The sequence below is a fragment of the Otolemur garnettii genome, unplaced genomic scaffold, assembly GCF_000181295.1.
Source record: "Otolemur garnettii isolate 467f Iridium unplaced genomic scaffold, OtoGar3 scaffold00001, whole genome shotgun sequence".
In the NCBI taxonomy this organism is placed as follows: domain Eukaryota; kingdom Metazoa; phylum Chordata; class Mammalia; order Primates; family Galagidae; genus Otolemur; species Otolemur garnettii.
In genome coordinates this window covers 57,671,869-57,688,346 of record NW_003852396.1, presented here as the reverse complement: position 1 = coordinate 57,688,346, position 16,478 = coordinate 57,671,869, and the positions used below count along the sequence as shown (strand labels likewise).

Here is a 16,478-nt window from a genome sequence, read left to right as displayed (position 1 = left end):
CGCAGTTCTATTTTTGTCCCTCATGTTTTTCTGAGTGTTTAAAGTGCAGAGGGAAAAATTTTTTAATCATTTGGCCACCATCACATGTGCTTTTCAGTTTGGGGATAATGTGGAGAGAAGCTTTGAGTGCTGTGCCAACACCAAACATGGCATTCCTTATTGAGTGAGCCAATCCCATCCCCTGAGTCTGAATAATTTACAGGAGACGTGATGTCATTGTCTCCTTAGAGATAAATGGGAAAGAGTCTGGGTGTAGAATTTTGGAGTGGTCTTTGTAATAACAGTAATTAAAAAGAGCATTACCTCATATATTGAAACTTTTTGCGCGTACCATGTGCTTTTGTCATTTTTACCCAAAATTACTCAGCACGGCCTAGTATGTCTGTTTCATTATTTTTGAAGCCCTGTTTGATGACACTGGTTGAACGGTTTCACACAGTTCACTGCTTCAGTTTTCATCAAATTATATTTCTAGTTACACTAGACACTTTCATCATCCATTTCCATATGCCTCAAAGACATACAAGGACCAGTCTGCCAACGGGGAATTCGAATATCAGATAATAGCTGCTGGAGAGGACGTTTTTTCTCTTAGTACAGCCTTTTCGGAAATGAAAAGTTCAGAACCCACCAGGCCAACCCCTTCACACCCAAACACCACATATGTATTTAACTAGGTTAGCCAGTGTCGATGGCGAAAGTTGAGGATTACCGCAAACTGTTTAATTGTCATGCGCAAATCTATGATAAGCTAAACACTGGCCATGTACCCTTCCATATGCTTCATATTCCAGCTGGTGGAATGAAAGCGGCCATACAATTTGCCAAAGAACTGCCAAGTTCAAAAGCATCTAAAATCCACCCCACCCCCCCGAATTCTGCAAGGTTCCCATGTTATGGCCATCACATCTCGACCTCCTGTTGTCAGATGAATGCCACAGATTAGGGCTCATTTTATACTCCAGATAACTGGAAAGCATGCCCTAGTGTTATGGCAACAATTGGTGGTAAAAGTTTAAATAGTAGTCACCATTTTTCCATGGACTTTCAGCTTATTTGTTCTGCTTATGAATTTGAACAGCATAAATAACTGGCTGAAGCTAGCAAACATTAAATTCTTAATTTGCTTTTTAGACCATTGCTCATGCCTCAAAAAAAGGGGGGGAGACCTAATATAACCAGGGCTAAAGTGACAGTAAGCTGAATGCAAATCTTTTGTTTTTTTCAAATGTTCATTTACTCAATCCCACAGAATATAAATACCAGAAGGGTTTTCTCAATGTGTTTTAAAGCTATTGAATCCTTAAGGGGTCTTGTCTTCAGGTAATCCCTATGATTGTCATCTGTGTGCAGTATCCAGAAATGGACTATGGGCTGGTGGATATTTTGAACTTATGCATAGCCCTTCCTCTAATGGAAGTTATATGGTGTAGTTAGAGAAAGATGTTTAATGTTGTGGAAAGCTGTTTACAGTGTTTTGGTCATTTGAAAGAACAGACTACATAGGTGATGGGTTTTAAGGGAGAAAGAGGAGAATTTACCCTATAATATACTTCTGTATTTAATTCATTTATAACTGCGCATTAATTTTGTACTAAAAATATTTAAAAGTGGATTATAGAGCTGCATAGTAATTGCAACCATTGTTCTAAGTGCTTTAAAAAGTATTAGTTCATTCAATTCTCCTAACAACTCTATGAAGTAGTGAGTATTAATATCTCCTTTTTGTAAATAAGGAAACCAAGGCACAGAGGGCTTAAGTAACCTGTCCAAGATGACACAGGTGGCAAGAGGCAGACTCGAATTGAAACCTTCTTCTGTTCTTGGGACTCCCGATTTTATTCCATCTCCTGCAAGACTATGTAAGAAAATGGTGACAGCCGGTATTTCTCAGTGATAGAATTAAGGTTGATTTTTAATTATTGAGGCTTGCCTGTATTTTCCAGTTTTTCACAAAACAATCGATAGAATACTTTTGAAAAGGAAAAAACATATTTTAAAAGTTCCTCCTGTACTAAAGTGTGAAATTGGGATTTTGATATAATACTGTGATTTAGGGAAAAAAAAAAAAAACTACTCTGCAGTAAACCTTCCCTTTATTTTATGCGTCTGTGTGCCCGGATCTTGACTCCTCTTGTGTGTAGATTATCCTTTGTTTACAGATGGTCACCATGGGGAATCATGAGTGACGAAGAAGAAAGTGATAGAACTTTCAAAATGTAGCAATGCCAGAAAGCAGTAAACTTAGAAAAATACAGTTCTCGTTGCATTATCCTAAAAGTTCTTTCTGTATTTCTACTGCACCTTTTCTTGGCAGTCTGAGTTGCTCAGCAGGAACCGAGTGACACACCGTGCACCAGTAAGGGACACAGCAAAGCTGGAATCTCATCAGTGGATTTGTCAAAGCTGATGAGTCTACATGGAACAAACCCTGCTTTGAAGGAATAATATTCTTATTCGTAGTCAGTGTCTACGTATTCCCTTGAGAGCATATCTGCCTCTTCAAAAAAATCTTAATTAAAGAAAAAAAATTCTTAAGAATTCCTTAGAACAGTGCATGGAACAGTAAATAGAAGTGAATCGGTTCTGATGGGGACGGATATGAAATTTATGTAGCACCTTAAAACCTTCAAAGAAAAAACACATTTGTCTCTTGCACTTATATTTCATATGAAGTAAGGACAAGGCTGTTATGTGGGCCAAAGGTCAATGTGAGGCATTGAACAGAGGATAAAGTTTTAGGATCTGTGAGGCTGAACAAAGTTAGGTTAGAGACATTTTACACCAGTGTTGTATGTAGTGCATGTAGCAGTTCTTCATGAAAAGATGGGATTCTAAAAGCTGCACACAGAATGGAAATGGCTGGAGACACAGGAAGGCTGGAGAGGGAGTGGAGTGAGGTGCTTAGGAAGTCCTTAGGTAAATATGGCTGCCAGCCTCACTGGGTGCCACGGTGTTATCAGTTAGTACACTTCAAGATTCTGGTAATCTTTGTTTTTACTATGTAAAATGTATTCAGAGCTCTCGAATCCACTCATGTCTCTCCTTGTCTCATCTTCTCCTCCGGGACTGTGCTACTTAAGCTACTATCAGTTGCAACCCAGTAAGTGAGATACCTCCCGAATGACTGCCCCCTGGTCAGTCTAGTGCCCTAAAATCCACTCTCACAATGGGGTAAGAGTGACCTTTTCAAAACTCTCATCTAATCCTATTTCCCTTTCCACTTAAGATCCTTAGACAGCCTCCACTTGCCCTCAGGATATAGTTAAACATCTTGAACAGGGCCTTGACCGTGACCTTCAGATGTCTTAGCGTGGCCCTGCAGTTCTGGCCTCTACCCACAGATCCAGATCAGTTCCAGACCTCTTACACCATGCAAATCTTTGCTCCCAGGGCCTGGCACCACCAGCTTCTCTTTTTTTCTAGGACATCCTTATATTCCTTTCTTGAGCTAGGGAAGTCTTCACACAATCCAGAGGAGAAGAGCTCTCCCTAGTTTGTTTTGTTTACATCAGGTGTCTCTCCTTTGTGAAGCCATACTTTGGATTAGTTTGTGTGATGATGTAAGTCGGTATCTCCCCATTCCCAGGAAATTCCGTACGATCCTTCCAATGTAGGGAAGAACTCTCTGCTTTTTGCATTCTTAGGCCATCAGCATGGTTTAAGACCGGTGCCCTGCACAGTGCAGAGCTTAAGAAATATTTGTTGAATACTGTAATCAAACCATTACATTAATAATAGAGTGAGAAACAGCTTTTATATTCTGCTGGTCTCTCAAACTTAGTTTAAAAAAAATTGTATCCATTCATTTACTTATGTTTGCTGAGAAGGCAAATTACATTACATATTGCTTTCTCAAAATATTGATATATCTCATGTTAGATTTACGAACTGAATTGCCAAATGTGAAAACCTTCACATACCTTTTCTTTTCTTTCTTTTTTTTTTTTTTAAACCAGGTCATTATAGGATTTCCACACTGCCTGTCTTTTAAGAGACATAATTTTGGCTTTTACTTCAATGAGAAAGCTCTCTTTCACCTTGACAAGCTCATCCTAAGTAGCACAAATTCTATCACTTTTCTAAAACTGGGACCACAACATGTGGAGTCAACAAGTATTAATTGATAACAGTGATCACCTACGTCTGTAAGGATGGACATTAAAACTAAAAATACACTATATCTTGCTTAGTATCTTAGACTTTTAACATTAATTATTGCATAAATACTACTCCCCTAACTTATTGACATATGCTAGACATCGGTTAGTAAGTATTAGTGAGAATTTTGCTCAGTTTTAAGAATTCCACTCCTTGCATGCTTCCTATTTAAGTTTCAGGCAAAGCTGGATTAAATGTAGCCTAAGGTAATGACTATAAAATGTATTTTATGAAATAAAGTTTCATCAGTTCTCATGCCTCCTGAATCTTTCTTAGCTATAGGTGTGTTGGTTGGTTAACTAAAAGGACATTTTCAATACAGAGAACCAAAGTTTGTTTAGAAACCCATCATTTATGTACATATTTTGAGGACATCAGAAAGGACCTATCGGAGAATCAGATTAATCATGGAAGTGTTTTTTGAGAATATACCTCCATATACCAACTCTGTGAAGTTTAATTTTATCCAGGATTCTTTTTCTTTTTCTTTTCCTTTTTCTTTTTCTTTCTTTTTTTTTTTTTTTTTTTTTTTTTTTGCATCATACTGTATTTCAAAAGAAGACTGCCTTTTAATGGACACAAGGACACATCACAATCTTCAGTCTCTTGATGAGAAAATTAATTTCTGGAAAAAAAAAGTCTATGGATTATCTCAGGTCTCTAAAGACATAATCAAACCCTTCAGAAGATGCTATTTTTAACTCCATGGGATGTCCTTAGCTCTTATCCTGAAAGGCTGGCTCATGACATCACTTCCTTTCTGGCAGATCTGGTGTGGATTTTCCTCCATTGTGTGTTTGTTTCATTCCCGGACGTGTTCCTTTCTTCCCCCTTCTCATTTATTGATCTCTACAGCCATTTAACAAATAGTTCCAACATGCAGATGAAAGACAACTTGGAGGGAGGGGACATAAGAAAAACATTTGAAACAAGTCAAAAAATACATAAGAGCTATGAGAATTCAGAGTCAAAAAGTAATGTGTTGGCTCAATTACTTCTTTTTCTATCTGCATCTGAGTAGTAGTTTTCTTAAGAGGCTCCGATTTCTGATAATACACATTTTTGCTGGAAAAGGATCAAAAGGCAGACAGCTTAAAGAAAAATGAGGCAAAACGGTTCCTGTGTGTTCCTACAGTTAAGATTGGTAGGGGTAACTTCAATGAAATTATTGAACAAAATGCAATCATTTTAATGGATGTTTTTTCTTGAAGAAGAACCACAGGCTTGAACCAAGTTTTAAGTGAGACACAGGTCTCTAAAGTATTAGAAAATCTGGTCGTGTAGGGAAGATGAAAGCCAATCCCACAGAAAGTATTGAGCTTTTAAAGGAAGCAGCATTCACCCTCCAAGCCTCCACCCAAAGTTCTCCCACACTTCTCCCTCTCATTTCCTTCCCTCCGTGCATTCTGAAAATATATTTTAAAAGGTATTGCAGTCAGCTATCAGGAAGTATATTTACCAGGTCCATCAATGAAATCACTGGCAAGAGGGTACAGCTTGATATTTCATTAAAGGGAAAAAAATTATAATATTTCTTTAAAACCAATCATAAACTTGGCGTGCAATTTTCGGGTTTCTTTTGTTTTCCATTATAAACCTAAAAAGCTGAATCGAACAACAATAAAAATGGATTTAGAGACTAACTTATCTGGGGGAATAAAAGCCCTAGCTTATAGGATTTAAAATTTTATATAATGAGGTGACATCTCAAAGCTTATATGGGAGGTGTGGTAGATAGTACAGGCATGGTTCACACCTAATTATTTTAAAATAAGCTCTTCCATGGTATTTGTGGAAAATAGAATGTAACTAAATGCAGTATGTTCAAATCCATGTAATGAGAATTATTTGAAAGGTGAGTTCCTTTTATTCCTTATTTCAATGTACTTACCTATCTCCAGCTTCTTTATTTTAGTAGCCTAATGGAAATAAAAATTTGTAATCCATATACAGCTTGGTCACTACTGGATAATTGATCTACCTGTAGAGACACAGGAGGGGTTAACTTCTTTCTGCACTACAAATTACAATCTTACGCCTTTTTTACCTCAATTTCCCCCCACTCTGTAAAAAATGGCATACAGATTTTCATCAACTTTGTAGAGAATCGCCCACTTAATATTTTTTTATAGCATTAAGTATCCTGTTAAATGTGCCACTAAAGTAGAGCACATTATTTATTGTCTGTGGGCACATACTTAGACTCAGAATCATGTTCAAACTAGTTTGGCTGCTTTGATTGACTACTAGTTAGTTTTTCTAAAAAAAGAAGAAAGCCACAGAAATTATTTGGTTGGCAAATATTTTTATTTTTGAACTGGTTAAATCAGCCCAGATCAGTCTAAGAATTCAAACCATTTAAATAGGAGGAACGTATTACTAACTCACAGAGTCAGAAAAAGAAAACCAAGCAATTCTTCAAAAAGACGATTCTAGTCAGTGTTCATGGCTGGGCAGAAAAACAAAAGAAAACAAAATATAAAGGTGCCCCTTCACCCCATCTTTGGTATCCTTTAAAGTCAATGTCACTTACCGTGATTAGTGCTGGGCAAGAAAGGGCACTGTCCTTTCAGACCCTGCACATTTGACAACTACTGACACTCGGGGTATTCTGTACAATAAAATAAATACATTAGTAAGACCATTTCCCCTTTCATTTAAGCCTAGGCACAAGAGGTGGGTTACTTAAAATTCAAGTGTCAGGAAAAGCCTATTGTAAAAGGGAAATATTTTCAAGTGAATTTCGTTTGATCTTTTTTTATAGGGGCTCCTACCAGCCTCTCTCCTTTCCTCCCCAGGCCCTGGAAACCAATTAGTTGCAGCACAGAGGCTACAGACCAGGTTGAAATGACTCCTTTTTATTTTTAGAGGATATAATTTCAGCCAGGATGTCTAGTCAGTTGTCACAGAGTGAGTACTTAGCACACCTCTCTCTCAAATACCTAACATTGGATTTCCCTCCGGAGAATGCATAGATTTTGAGTCTGACTGTGAGAAAGGAATCAGATCTGGTGGCTGTGCCAATCTCTCACTTCCGACAATGGCATAACATCACAGGGCCACTGCTTTCACACACAACCTCGCCCACCAAGTTTCCCCTTGTTTTCTGTCTTCTAGCATTTCTTTTCCTTATGTTGTTTGCATGCTATTCTTAAAAGCTCTTCTTCAAGTTTCCAAAGTATCAAACGGGACTAACTTCGATTTTAAAAATATTTTGAAGTGCTCATCTTCTGGGGAAATTTTCATCCAAAAGACAAAAATGAAAACAATTAGTCTTTGACTCCTCTCCCCTTCCTATCCTGAACGTGACTTAATTCAGTGAAAAAATGATCAGTTGGGTTGGCCGTTTCTTTCACAACAACATTGCAGAGAGAAAGAAATGAGAGAGAGAGGGAGAGAGAGAGAGAGAGAGGGAGAGAGAGAGAGAAAATGAATCTCGCACTGAAAGGCTTGGGAAAAGAGAGCGCAGTTCTCCCCCCGGAAAGCCTCAGTTGGGAGGGAACCTAGGGTCTCCCTCCTTGGTCTGAGCAAAGTGTCCCAGCTGCTCCCCTTGGCCTCGCCTGGAGCCCTGCGCCCTGGAACTGTGCCAGGACTCCTGACAGCGCCTGGCAGGTCGGTGGGTGGGGGCCTGGGTGTTCTCTTGGCAGAAGACGCCCATTTGGGGGGAAGCTCCCTTATTTTCCTGGGGCACCGTAGCCCGCCCCCCTTCCACTATCATTTTTTTTTTTTTTTTCTGCTGATCACACTCATGAAGATGAACTTGCAGCTCAGCTTCCTGCCGCCTGCTTGACCCGGGAGCACCAGCAGACTGCTGGCCTCGCCCTCGGCTTCCTCCTCCTCTCGAAACCCCGGGGCCTCGGGACACCGGCGGGGGTCTGAGTGGGCCGGGACTACAGGCAGGGGGTGCAGGGGCGCGGGGTCCCGCCGGGGAGCGCGCACGGAGCGGCGCCTCGGCCGCCCTGCTTCCTGGAGCTGTGCTCCTTTGACCCCAGTGGCAGTCCCTGTCACTGCACCGTTCGCTCTCCCTCTGGCTCGCCGCGCCCTCGCTCCTCTCCTCGCCCCCTCGCTCGCTCTCTCCCCAGATCGAGGCTGCTCGGGTCCTTTCTCCCCCCGCCTCCCACTCGCGCCGCGCCCCCCTGGCCCCCAGTTCCAGCCCGCGGCGGGACCTTCGGGGTCGAAGGTTCTGGCCCGCCCGCGCCCCTCGCCGCCCCCGCGCGCCCCCAGCGCTCCAGCAGCCGGCTCTGGCCGCTCGGCGATGGATCGGCTGCTCGCCGGGCGCTGAAGGCATCCCAGGGACCCGGAGCGCAGCCCGGGAAAGGTAATCCGCCCCAGGAAGGGAGGTGGAGGGCGGGGGAGGGGGAGGAGGCGGCCGGGAGCCCGGTGCCGAGCGCGAGAGGAAGGGAAAAAAATGCACACACAAAGCGGAGCCCGGGTGAGAGGTGCCTTGTCAGAGGCGCGTGCTTAGGGCTCCGAGGCTGCGGACCGCGGCTGCCCTGCTGCCCCTGACATCCGCACGAGCGGGCGCCTCCGGGGCTATTCGGGACCCGGGAAGGGCTCATTTTCAACCCCGAGTGAAAGCGAATTCTTTTTTAGGAGCTGTCTTCCCTCCTACTCCCCATCTTGTCCCTCTTCTCTTCTCCCCTCCCCCTCAGACATGAGACCCCGACCTCTTGGGGTCCCCCACCTTTCGGCCCCTTTCTCTGCCGGGATTTCTTAGGAGGAGAAGAGGGGGTGTTGGCGAGAAGCTTCGGCGAAAGCCGGGCGGCGGGGATGGGGGTGGGGACGAGGCTCAGAGAGCTGTTTACTAGAAAGTCCCGGGGTTATGTGTTCGAGCCGCCCCGGCCTAGGCCCGGGTGCATTGTGTTGGCCGGATCCCCGGGCTCCCGCGGCGGCCCGAGGCCAGGTGCAGTGACCGAGGGGAAGGCACCGCGCAGCTTTGTGCTCCGGCTGCGCCCCGGGGCCGCCCGCACGCGCGCTGCTCTCGCGCCGGGCTTCTTCCCACTCTGTCCCCGCGTCCCAACCTCACTCTGCGCCGCCGCCTCGGGTCTCCACAATCGCAGCCTGCGGAGCGACCTGGCGACCCGAGCAGGGCTCGGAGCTGGGAGGCGGGGGACGAAAAAGTAACCGTTGCCGCTGAATTTCTTCTCTTCGGAGGCAGGAGTTTTCTTTGCTATTTACACATAACAAGGTTATCTTTGTAAACCCTTTGAATTCCAGGGTTTTGCGGCCTAGGAGGTGAAGAGGGCATTTTCCTGGAGGTTCGGGAGGAGGTTGGACTCTAACAAGAAAATAAATTAAGGAAGCCCCAGTGGGGGTGATTTATAGTAGTACATCTATCCCCCTACACACACACACCAAATTAAGTGCGATTGCGGTTCATGAAAAAATGTGTAACTGATTTGAGATGTTGCGAACAAATAAACACAAACAGGTCAGGGAGGAAAAAACAAGCAAAACTTTAAGTGAAAGGAAAGATTTCAAAAGAGGAGGGGAACCCGTGGCCTCCACACCCCCTTCCAACGCTCGCTGGCTCCCTCCCTTCCTTTCTCCGCCGCTCGGGAAAGGAGCCTGGCAGAGCCCGGGCACAGAGGAGGGAGGCGCGGCGGCTCCCGGCTCGGGCTCCGCTCGGTGGCTTCAGGGATGCCAACGAGCCCTGAAGGCTGACGAAGGGGGCGTAGGGCTACGATGCCCGACCGAGGATGGCGTGGTGTCAGAGCTATTGGCCGCCGATGGTCATCAATCAACCCAGGGCTAGGGGAGAAGGAGAGAAAAAAGATAGGCGTCCAGCGGAGCACGGGGCCGCGAGCGCTAGCGCCGGCAGCGCCAGCGGGAGCGGTGGCAGCGGAGGCGACGGAGGTGGCAACGGGGGACTGAGCGAGTAAGGCCAGCTGGTGCTCCAGGAAGGAAAGGGGAGCTTTGCCTGGGAGTAGCCGGCCGTGAGCCGGGAGGGCAGGGCGAGTGTGCGTGTGTGTGTGTGTGTGTGTGTGCGCGTGTGTAGTTGCTGAAGCATACCCCCCCCCCCGCGCAACTGCCCACCCTAGATTTAAAACAAACAAACCAATCCAAAGTAGCGAATTCCGCGCCCCCCTCTCGCCCGACCTTATATAGACCCCACGAGTCGCCAGAGGCGCGGGAGTAAAGTCTTGCCCTCCCTCTCCCAAAGAATGTGCCAGCCGGGTGTCCGCAGTGCTGGAGACAAGTTCAGGTGTAAGTGCAGTGGGAGGGAGGGCGCTCTGTGCACCGAGGCACGTGGAACTTCATGTCAGCATCCCCCACAAAAACCTGGCGGAGAAGCCGCTGGGAAGGCGTGTGGGCATCGCTCCCAGAGACAGGGACGAGTAGCTGGAAGTGGGCATAAAAGAGTAGGGGCGTGAGTGGAGAACGCACTGGATCCGTGCGGCTGAGGACCGAGAGAGCGCGATGTGGCGGATTTGGAGCAGGCAAGTTCCAAAGTCTGGCCAGGCTCTTCTGGGGCAAGGGATTAAAATGAGCATCCTTGCTTCAAGGAGGAAATCGTGGGCTCCTTTCTCATAGGCTGTGCCGGGCAGTGCACGGTGGAGAGGTCATGAGTTGTAGCTTTGAAACTTTTGGTAAATCGGACTTCTCGAGTCTAGGAGGTGGAGACAGTTATTTAATTCCTCAGCTTTTAATCCCTTCAGTGCCAGCCAACCTTAAAAGGTTTTCCAACTAGATTCCTGGAAAAGAACATTGTTAGTTGTACAGCTTAAGGGACAGAAGTGATTGCTGTCTAGGAAATGCAAAATGTGCTCACATGATTTTTTTTAAAAGACAAAATCAAACTAGCACCAGCATGAATGTTTGGCAGTTTAGGTGCCTTTTAGGTTTTTTTCTTTAGGCTCCTTGGCATTTTGTGTTGGTTTCCTTTGTTATGCCGAACAAGCGTATTGAAGTATAAAATGAAAATTAAAACAAAAATGAGAAAGAATACTGCTATCTTTAAATATCATGTGTAAAAAGTTAATGTAAGTGTAAGGAGGGCGAGGTGCACAAAAATCTGACCATTTGGAAGGTTTTGCTGTCGAAATCTGCAAAGCCAGGTCAGACGGCTTCTTGATAGTTTCAGACAACGTGTCTGTCTTGTTTCAATCTTTCTTCTAATTTCTCAAGTGAAAGGAGGTGATTTTGCCCGTTATCCCCCGTCTCTGAGCGTCTGCCAGGGCAACCAGTCTTTCCCACGTGTTTCTGCTTCATATTCTTAGGGTATGTTCATTTTGAGATGTGTGTGTGGGGAGGGGTTGAGTAGCATTTTTAAAAATAAGCCTTTTCTTGACTTGTCGCTGAAGATGCTGGGAAAGTTTTGAAGCTCTTTGCCTCAGTCTGACATTTTCTTCAAAGGACTCTAGATTAAAGAAGATAGTCACTGCAGGTGCACTGTTTCGATAAAACATTTGAAAGGGAACATGGTGAAGATGAATTCAGATGAGTGGCCAGACACCCATTTAGCCCTTCCGAGTTATAGGGGCCTGTGCTTGCTGCTGAAAAGATGGCCTATTCGTCTTGCTGGGGCAAAGGTACCGAGAGGCATAGATGTTCGGTGATCGAAAGGATGACTTTGGGATCATCTTTGAGGAGTTGGAATTATCTCCTCCTGAGTTCTGTCTCTCCTCAGCTTCAATTGGGGGACCATAGGAGGGCCTCATGCATACTACTGTAAGTCAGTGCATAGATTTTTGAATGTTTCATGTGTCCGTTTTATTTCTAGACCACATTTTGCTTAGTTTAGTCAGTGAGTTTACTGTGGAAACATTGGAAGTCTTTCTGGCACCAGGTATATAGATTGCTACTCAGAGGTCATAGTGGTCTAGACATGAATTTGTTTTCCTCTGCTTCTTAATGTTCTGCGTTTCACACAATAGACATTGATGGAAGAAGAGACATAAGAATTGCCAAGTAATTTTTACACCACTCTCTAATTTATGCAAACACTAAGTTCTTGCAGTCTGAAAATGTGTATTTTTCCCCCTCTGTGCTTTGATGGCTAACATTCTTTTTAATGACCGTCATTTCTATAACAGGAAGATGTTTTCATTTGTATTTACTTTTCAGTGCCACGCAATTATGCAGTTTTGCGCTTCAGTAGTGTCTCGGTACTTTGTGTCTCAAAAGAGAATTACAGTACTTAGAACAGGACTGCAATTTGAAGCAGGTGTTGTGTTTTACTGTTATGCAAAATAACAGTAAAATATAATTGTGGGGGAAATTAAGGAAACAGCTGCAAACTTGGTATGAAAACTGCTACGTTATGATTTGCAAGCAGTTCTTATAGATAGGGTACATCAGAGGAGCCAGGAGAGATTTTAATTTAGTTAATCCTACTGGCCTGGTTGTCTATCAGCTGGTGCTTAAAGGACTCTTACCTCCCATGAAGTCAGGAAAAAGAGAGGGAAGCCAAAGTGACACTTTATTTAAAATGCCAGAGCACCAGGGCTTCATCTCTTGGTAGTGCAGTTGTACATCAGGGACCCAGGCAAAGTGGCTGTTATTTAGCTTACTTTGCTAATATGAGGAAGGCAAGGATTGGGGTAGAACACTCTGGAATTTCTTAGCCCAGCTAGCATATGGAGGGCTACACAAAGCCCTGGGTTGTAAAATAATAAAATAAATGGCCTATGGCAGCCCATCTGCCTTTTGCTGGATATTTAAGGTATTTCATGCCAAATTTAGATCTAATCTTAGTATTCTAAATATTTTTATTTGAGATGGCACTTAAGATGCTCAGAGCTTAATGCTGCACAGGGCAAACCTATTCTGACGCGGAGCTCTTCAAGTAAGAGTGTGGGTTACCGCGGGCTTGTCCGAGGAGCATGCGTCTCCACCACACTGATCCGTTGTAGCAGCTTCCATGCAAAGGATTTGCTCTCCTCGTTCTTTGCACACCTGCCATAAAGATAGACATCTTCACTTCTCAACCCAGTGCGGCAAATATGCGTAATATATTCACATTTATATGAAGAATCAGAACTACTGGAAATTTTTTAAAGAATGAAACCCACTACTGAGAATTATGCAGCCCCAAGAATAAGGTGGCTGATACAACGGCTGCCCTCCTTTACAACTCTGTCAGGGGTTGCACAAGGGAGGCAGAAAATGCATTCGAAGTGGTGGGCCAGGCACTCCATGAGTTTGGCTTCCCCCCTCGGTGACCAGAACGTTTAAAGAAATGACACTACATTTAGCAAGAAGGATTTGCCTTACCCTAAGTTCTTGGCCACAGAGGAATGCATACGTTTACCAGGCATGGAGTACCTGTGTTATTTGGGGGAGCTGTGAAAGAAAAGAAATTACTTGTCATGTGTGTTTACTGTGTGTGATGCAGGTATGCGTTACAAGCTCAGCATTCAAAATGTGTTTTTGTCACTGTATTATCTGGCTGTTTTAAGCCTTGAGCTTTCAAATGATTATATGACACCAACTTTGTGAAGAGTAAACATTCCAATTAGCAGGAAGCACAAACTTTGAGCACAGACCATTTATAGCTAGACACCATGGCAACTGTGGATATGCCCCTTTCGTAATTCTCATTAAGTGCTATAATTATAATTAAAGAGGAAATCTTAGTTTGAACTCCATTGAGATGATTTGCTAGCACCCAGCAATGACAGGTAGAGTGTAATGTCCGGTCTGAAGTGCACGAAGTATCACGAGACAACAGCACGTATTCAGATGATCCCTGAGCTAATTCCACGTCGAGATGTCAAACTTAATGTCTCTTAGAACATACTGTCTTTGTTTTCATTTTATACACACACACACACATATATGTTTTTTTCTTTTTCTTTCAGAAACACACAGCAGTATTGATGACTAGACCCTTGGCTTCAGAGGTTGGCTGAAATGCACCATGCCTGCTTCCACCTTCTGCTCTGAACAGTTGTGAATTGCTCATGTCTATAGGGAGGAAGGATGGCACATGGGATTCCTTCTCAAGGCAAAGTTACCATAACGGTGGATGAGTACAGCTCAAACCCCACCCAGGCGTTCACACACTACAACATCAACCAGAGCAGATTCCAGCCACCGCATGTACATATGTAAGTATCGCTCATGAACGTAGAAGAAACTAGCAATCCAGGAAATAGAAATAAAGTGACAAAGAAGAGCGTTCACTAATATCTCCTGCTAGGGAGGATAAAAGGTAAACGGTTTGCAAAACAGACGGTTATCTGTGGTTTCTAATACAGCTTGGGAGGAATCCCCAATGTCCGTGTAACATTTCAGATTTTCAGAGCACTTTCAACTATTAATTTGACATTAGATCTTCAGAAGCTCGGAAGGGTAGTGGTTGTCCATATTTTATAGATGAAAACAGAAAAGAACAGAGAGGTTAAGGCATTTGCCTAATATCACACAGTGAATTTTGGCCAAGCCCCCTGACCTTTAGGTCAGTTTGCTTTACCTCGTATGGCTTGCTTCCATGCTGAAATAGTTCTTTAAAATTTCTATAGTTTTTCCCCACACCTCACCCCATATTCAGCTGGGAAATAGGCCTAATTGGGACTAATTGTCCAGCTACTGCTCAATCCATTGTCTTGCCTGTTGCTGGTGGAACGTGTGTTGCATGCTGCAGGACTCAAACAATATGGGGAACAAAGGATTAAGGGACAGTGGAACAGTTGGTTCTAGGAATTATACTTTTCTCTCACTCCCTAATACTATTTAAGTCATGTGGAGGTTTAAACCATTTAAGGGACAGAGTGTGGGAGAAACCCAGAGGCGAGGATTTCACGGAGGGCACCTGGTTGCACACCAATTTTTTTTCTGGTCTTCTGGTATAGGATGTGCTGAGCTTTTAACAGAAGGGTGTGAAAGGTCATGATGTCCCTTGTTCCTTCAAGGCCTGACGCTCATTCTCTATGAGACTCTTCCACTGTCTACCATGAGTCTTTCAAAGTAGGACTAAATGTCTTTGTACACTGTGGCATAGTCAGCATAGAGAGGAGATGAGGGTTCTGTTGACTGCTTTTACCATTCCTGGAAGAATTGAACTTGAAGCATGTCTAAGTCACGAACTCGTTTTTAATTGTTTCATGTGGGCCTTTAAAAAATTAGTAGGTCCCCTCCCAAACACACACACAAGTCCTCCTCAAATTTAGAAACATTAACCAAGCAAAAAGGTCTTTCCCTGGGCTGCCTGGATATTAGTGTAAATACTGAAAGTTGCTTTGTGAGTATATTCTGGAAAGCCACTCAATTACCTATGATGAAATTTCTGCAAATGGCCATACTAAAACAGCATGCTTGAACAAGAAAAGGAAAAAAAAAATCCTTGTAAATGGTTAGTTCGATAGTACTCTAAGAACTTTATACTTTCTTTACATCAGAATATGTTCATAGTTATGAGGGACTGCTAACATGATTTTAAGAAAAAGTTTTTAAAGGGAGTAAGGTTTTTTGGGTATGGAAATGGCTTTTGTGAATAATAAATCCGCATTCATTTCAAATATATTTCTATTCTTTTGTTTCTGTTTGTTTTCATCAAATGGTACAGAATTTGTTTAAGCTCTGATTTAAGATACCTTTAGGTCTGTTTTGCTGGTGTGGCGTTTGTGTTAAAGAATCACAAGGCACTTTGTGGATCCTGTTTCCAATCAGGCAAAAAGAAAGTATGTTTTTTTCCAGATTCCTTGGAACATGACTGCTGGGGAACTTGAGCTTAGTCCTCAGGTCTGCAGACATCTGCTCACTTGTTCTTGGCCATGAGATTCTACTGGCAAACTGTGAATGCACAGAGATATTTTAAAAATCGTGTAACTTGAGAATCGATCTGCTTACAGCTAGCCATAACCAATTTGAAGGATCACATTATACTTCTTTTGAAAAAAATGGCTGGAAAAATGGGGTTTGCAATGGCAACTTACACAGCTGTGCAGCCCTTTTCCTCTATCCTCTGGGACTAGAGGATTCTTCCACAGGAGGTTTCCTCTGAGCCTTTTTGCTTTTATCCCTGGTGAGGGATTCCTCCCTGGACCCTCTGCTCCAGCCACACAAGTCAGCTCACTGTCTCCTGAGCATACGTTGGGCCCTTTAACATGAGTGGCGTTGCCTTCCCTTTCTGATAGCTGTGAGACCTTTCTGCTCTGCTCGACAAATGCCTCAGAACCAGTTTAGGTCCCTCACTTACACGAGGTATCTTTTCTCTTTCCCTTCTTAAACCAAAATGATTGTGCATACCCACCACCACACACGCCTATGGCATTGACTTTGTGCCACCTCCAGTATTATTTTCTTCCATCTCTCTATCTGTGCCTCTATATCTTAGCCTTTCATCTACATTGTTCACTTCTTAAAGCAGGGAT

At 43.7% G+C, this 16,478-nt stretch overlaps 1 protein-coding gene across 1 annotated transcript in view; it reads left to right on the top strand.

The window, feature by feature from the left end:
• Positions 1 to 13,962: 13,962 nt before the first annotated feature.
• Positions 13,963 to 16,478, top strand: part of MPPED2 (metallophosphoesterase domain containing 2) — a 175,242-nt gene continuing 172,726 nt past the window's right edge. Inside the window, exon 1 of the mRNA XM_003781205.2 lies at positions 13,963 to 14,213. Coding sequence (XP_003781253.1) covers positions 14,086 to 14,213 — 128 coding nt within the window. The 5' untranslated portion in view covers positions 13,963 to 14,085. The remainder of the gene's footprint in view (positions 14,214 to 16,478) is intronic.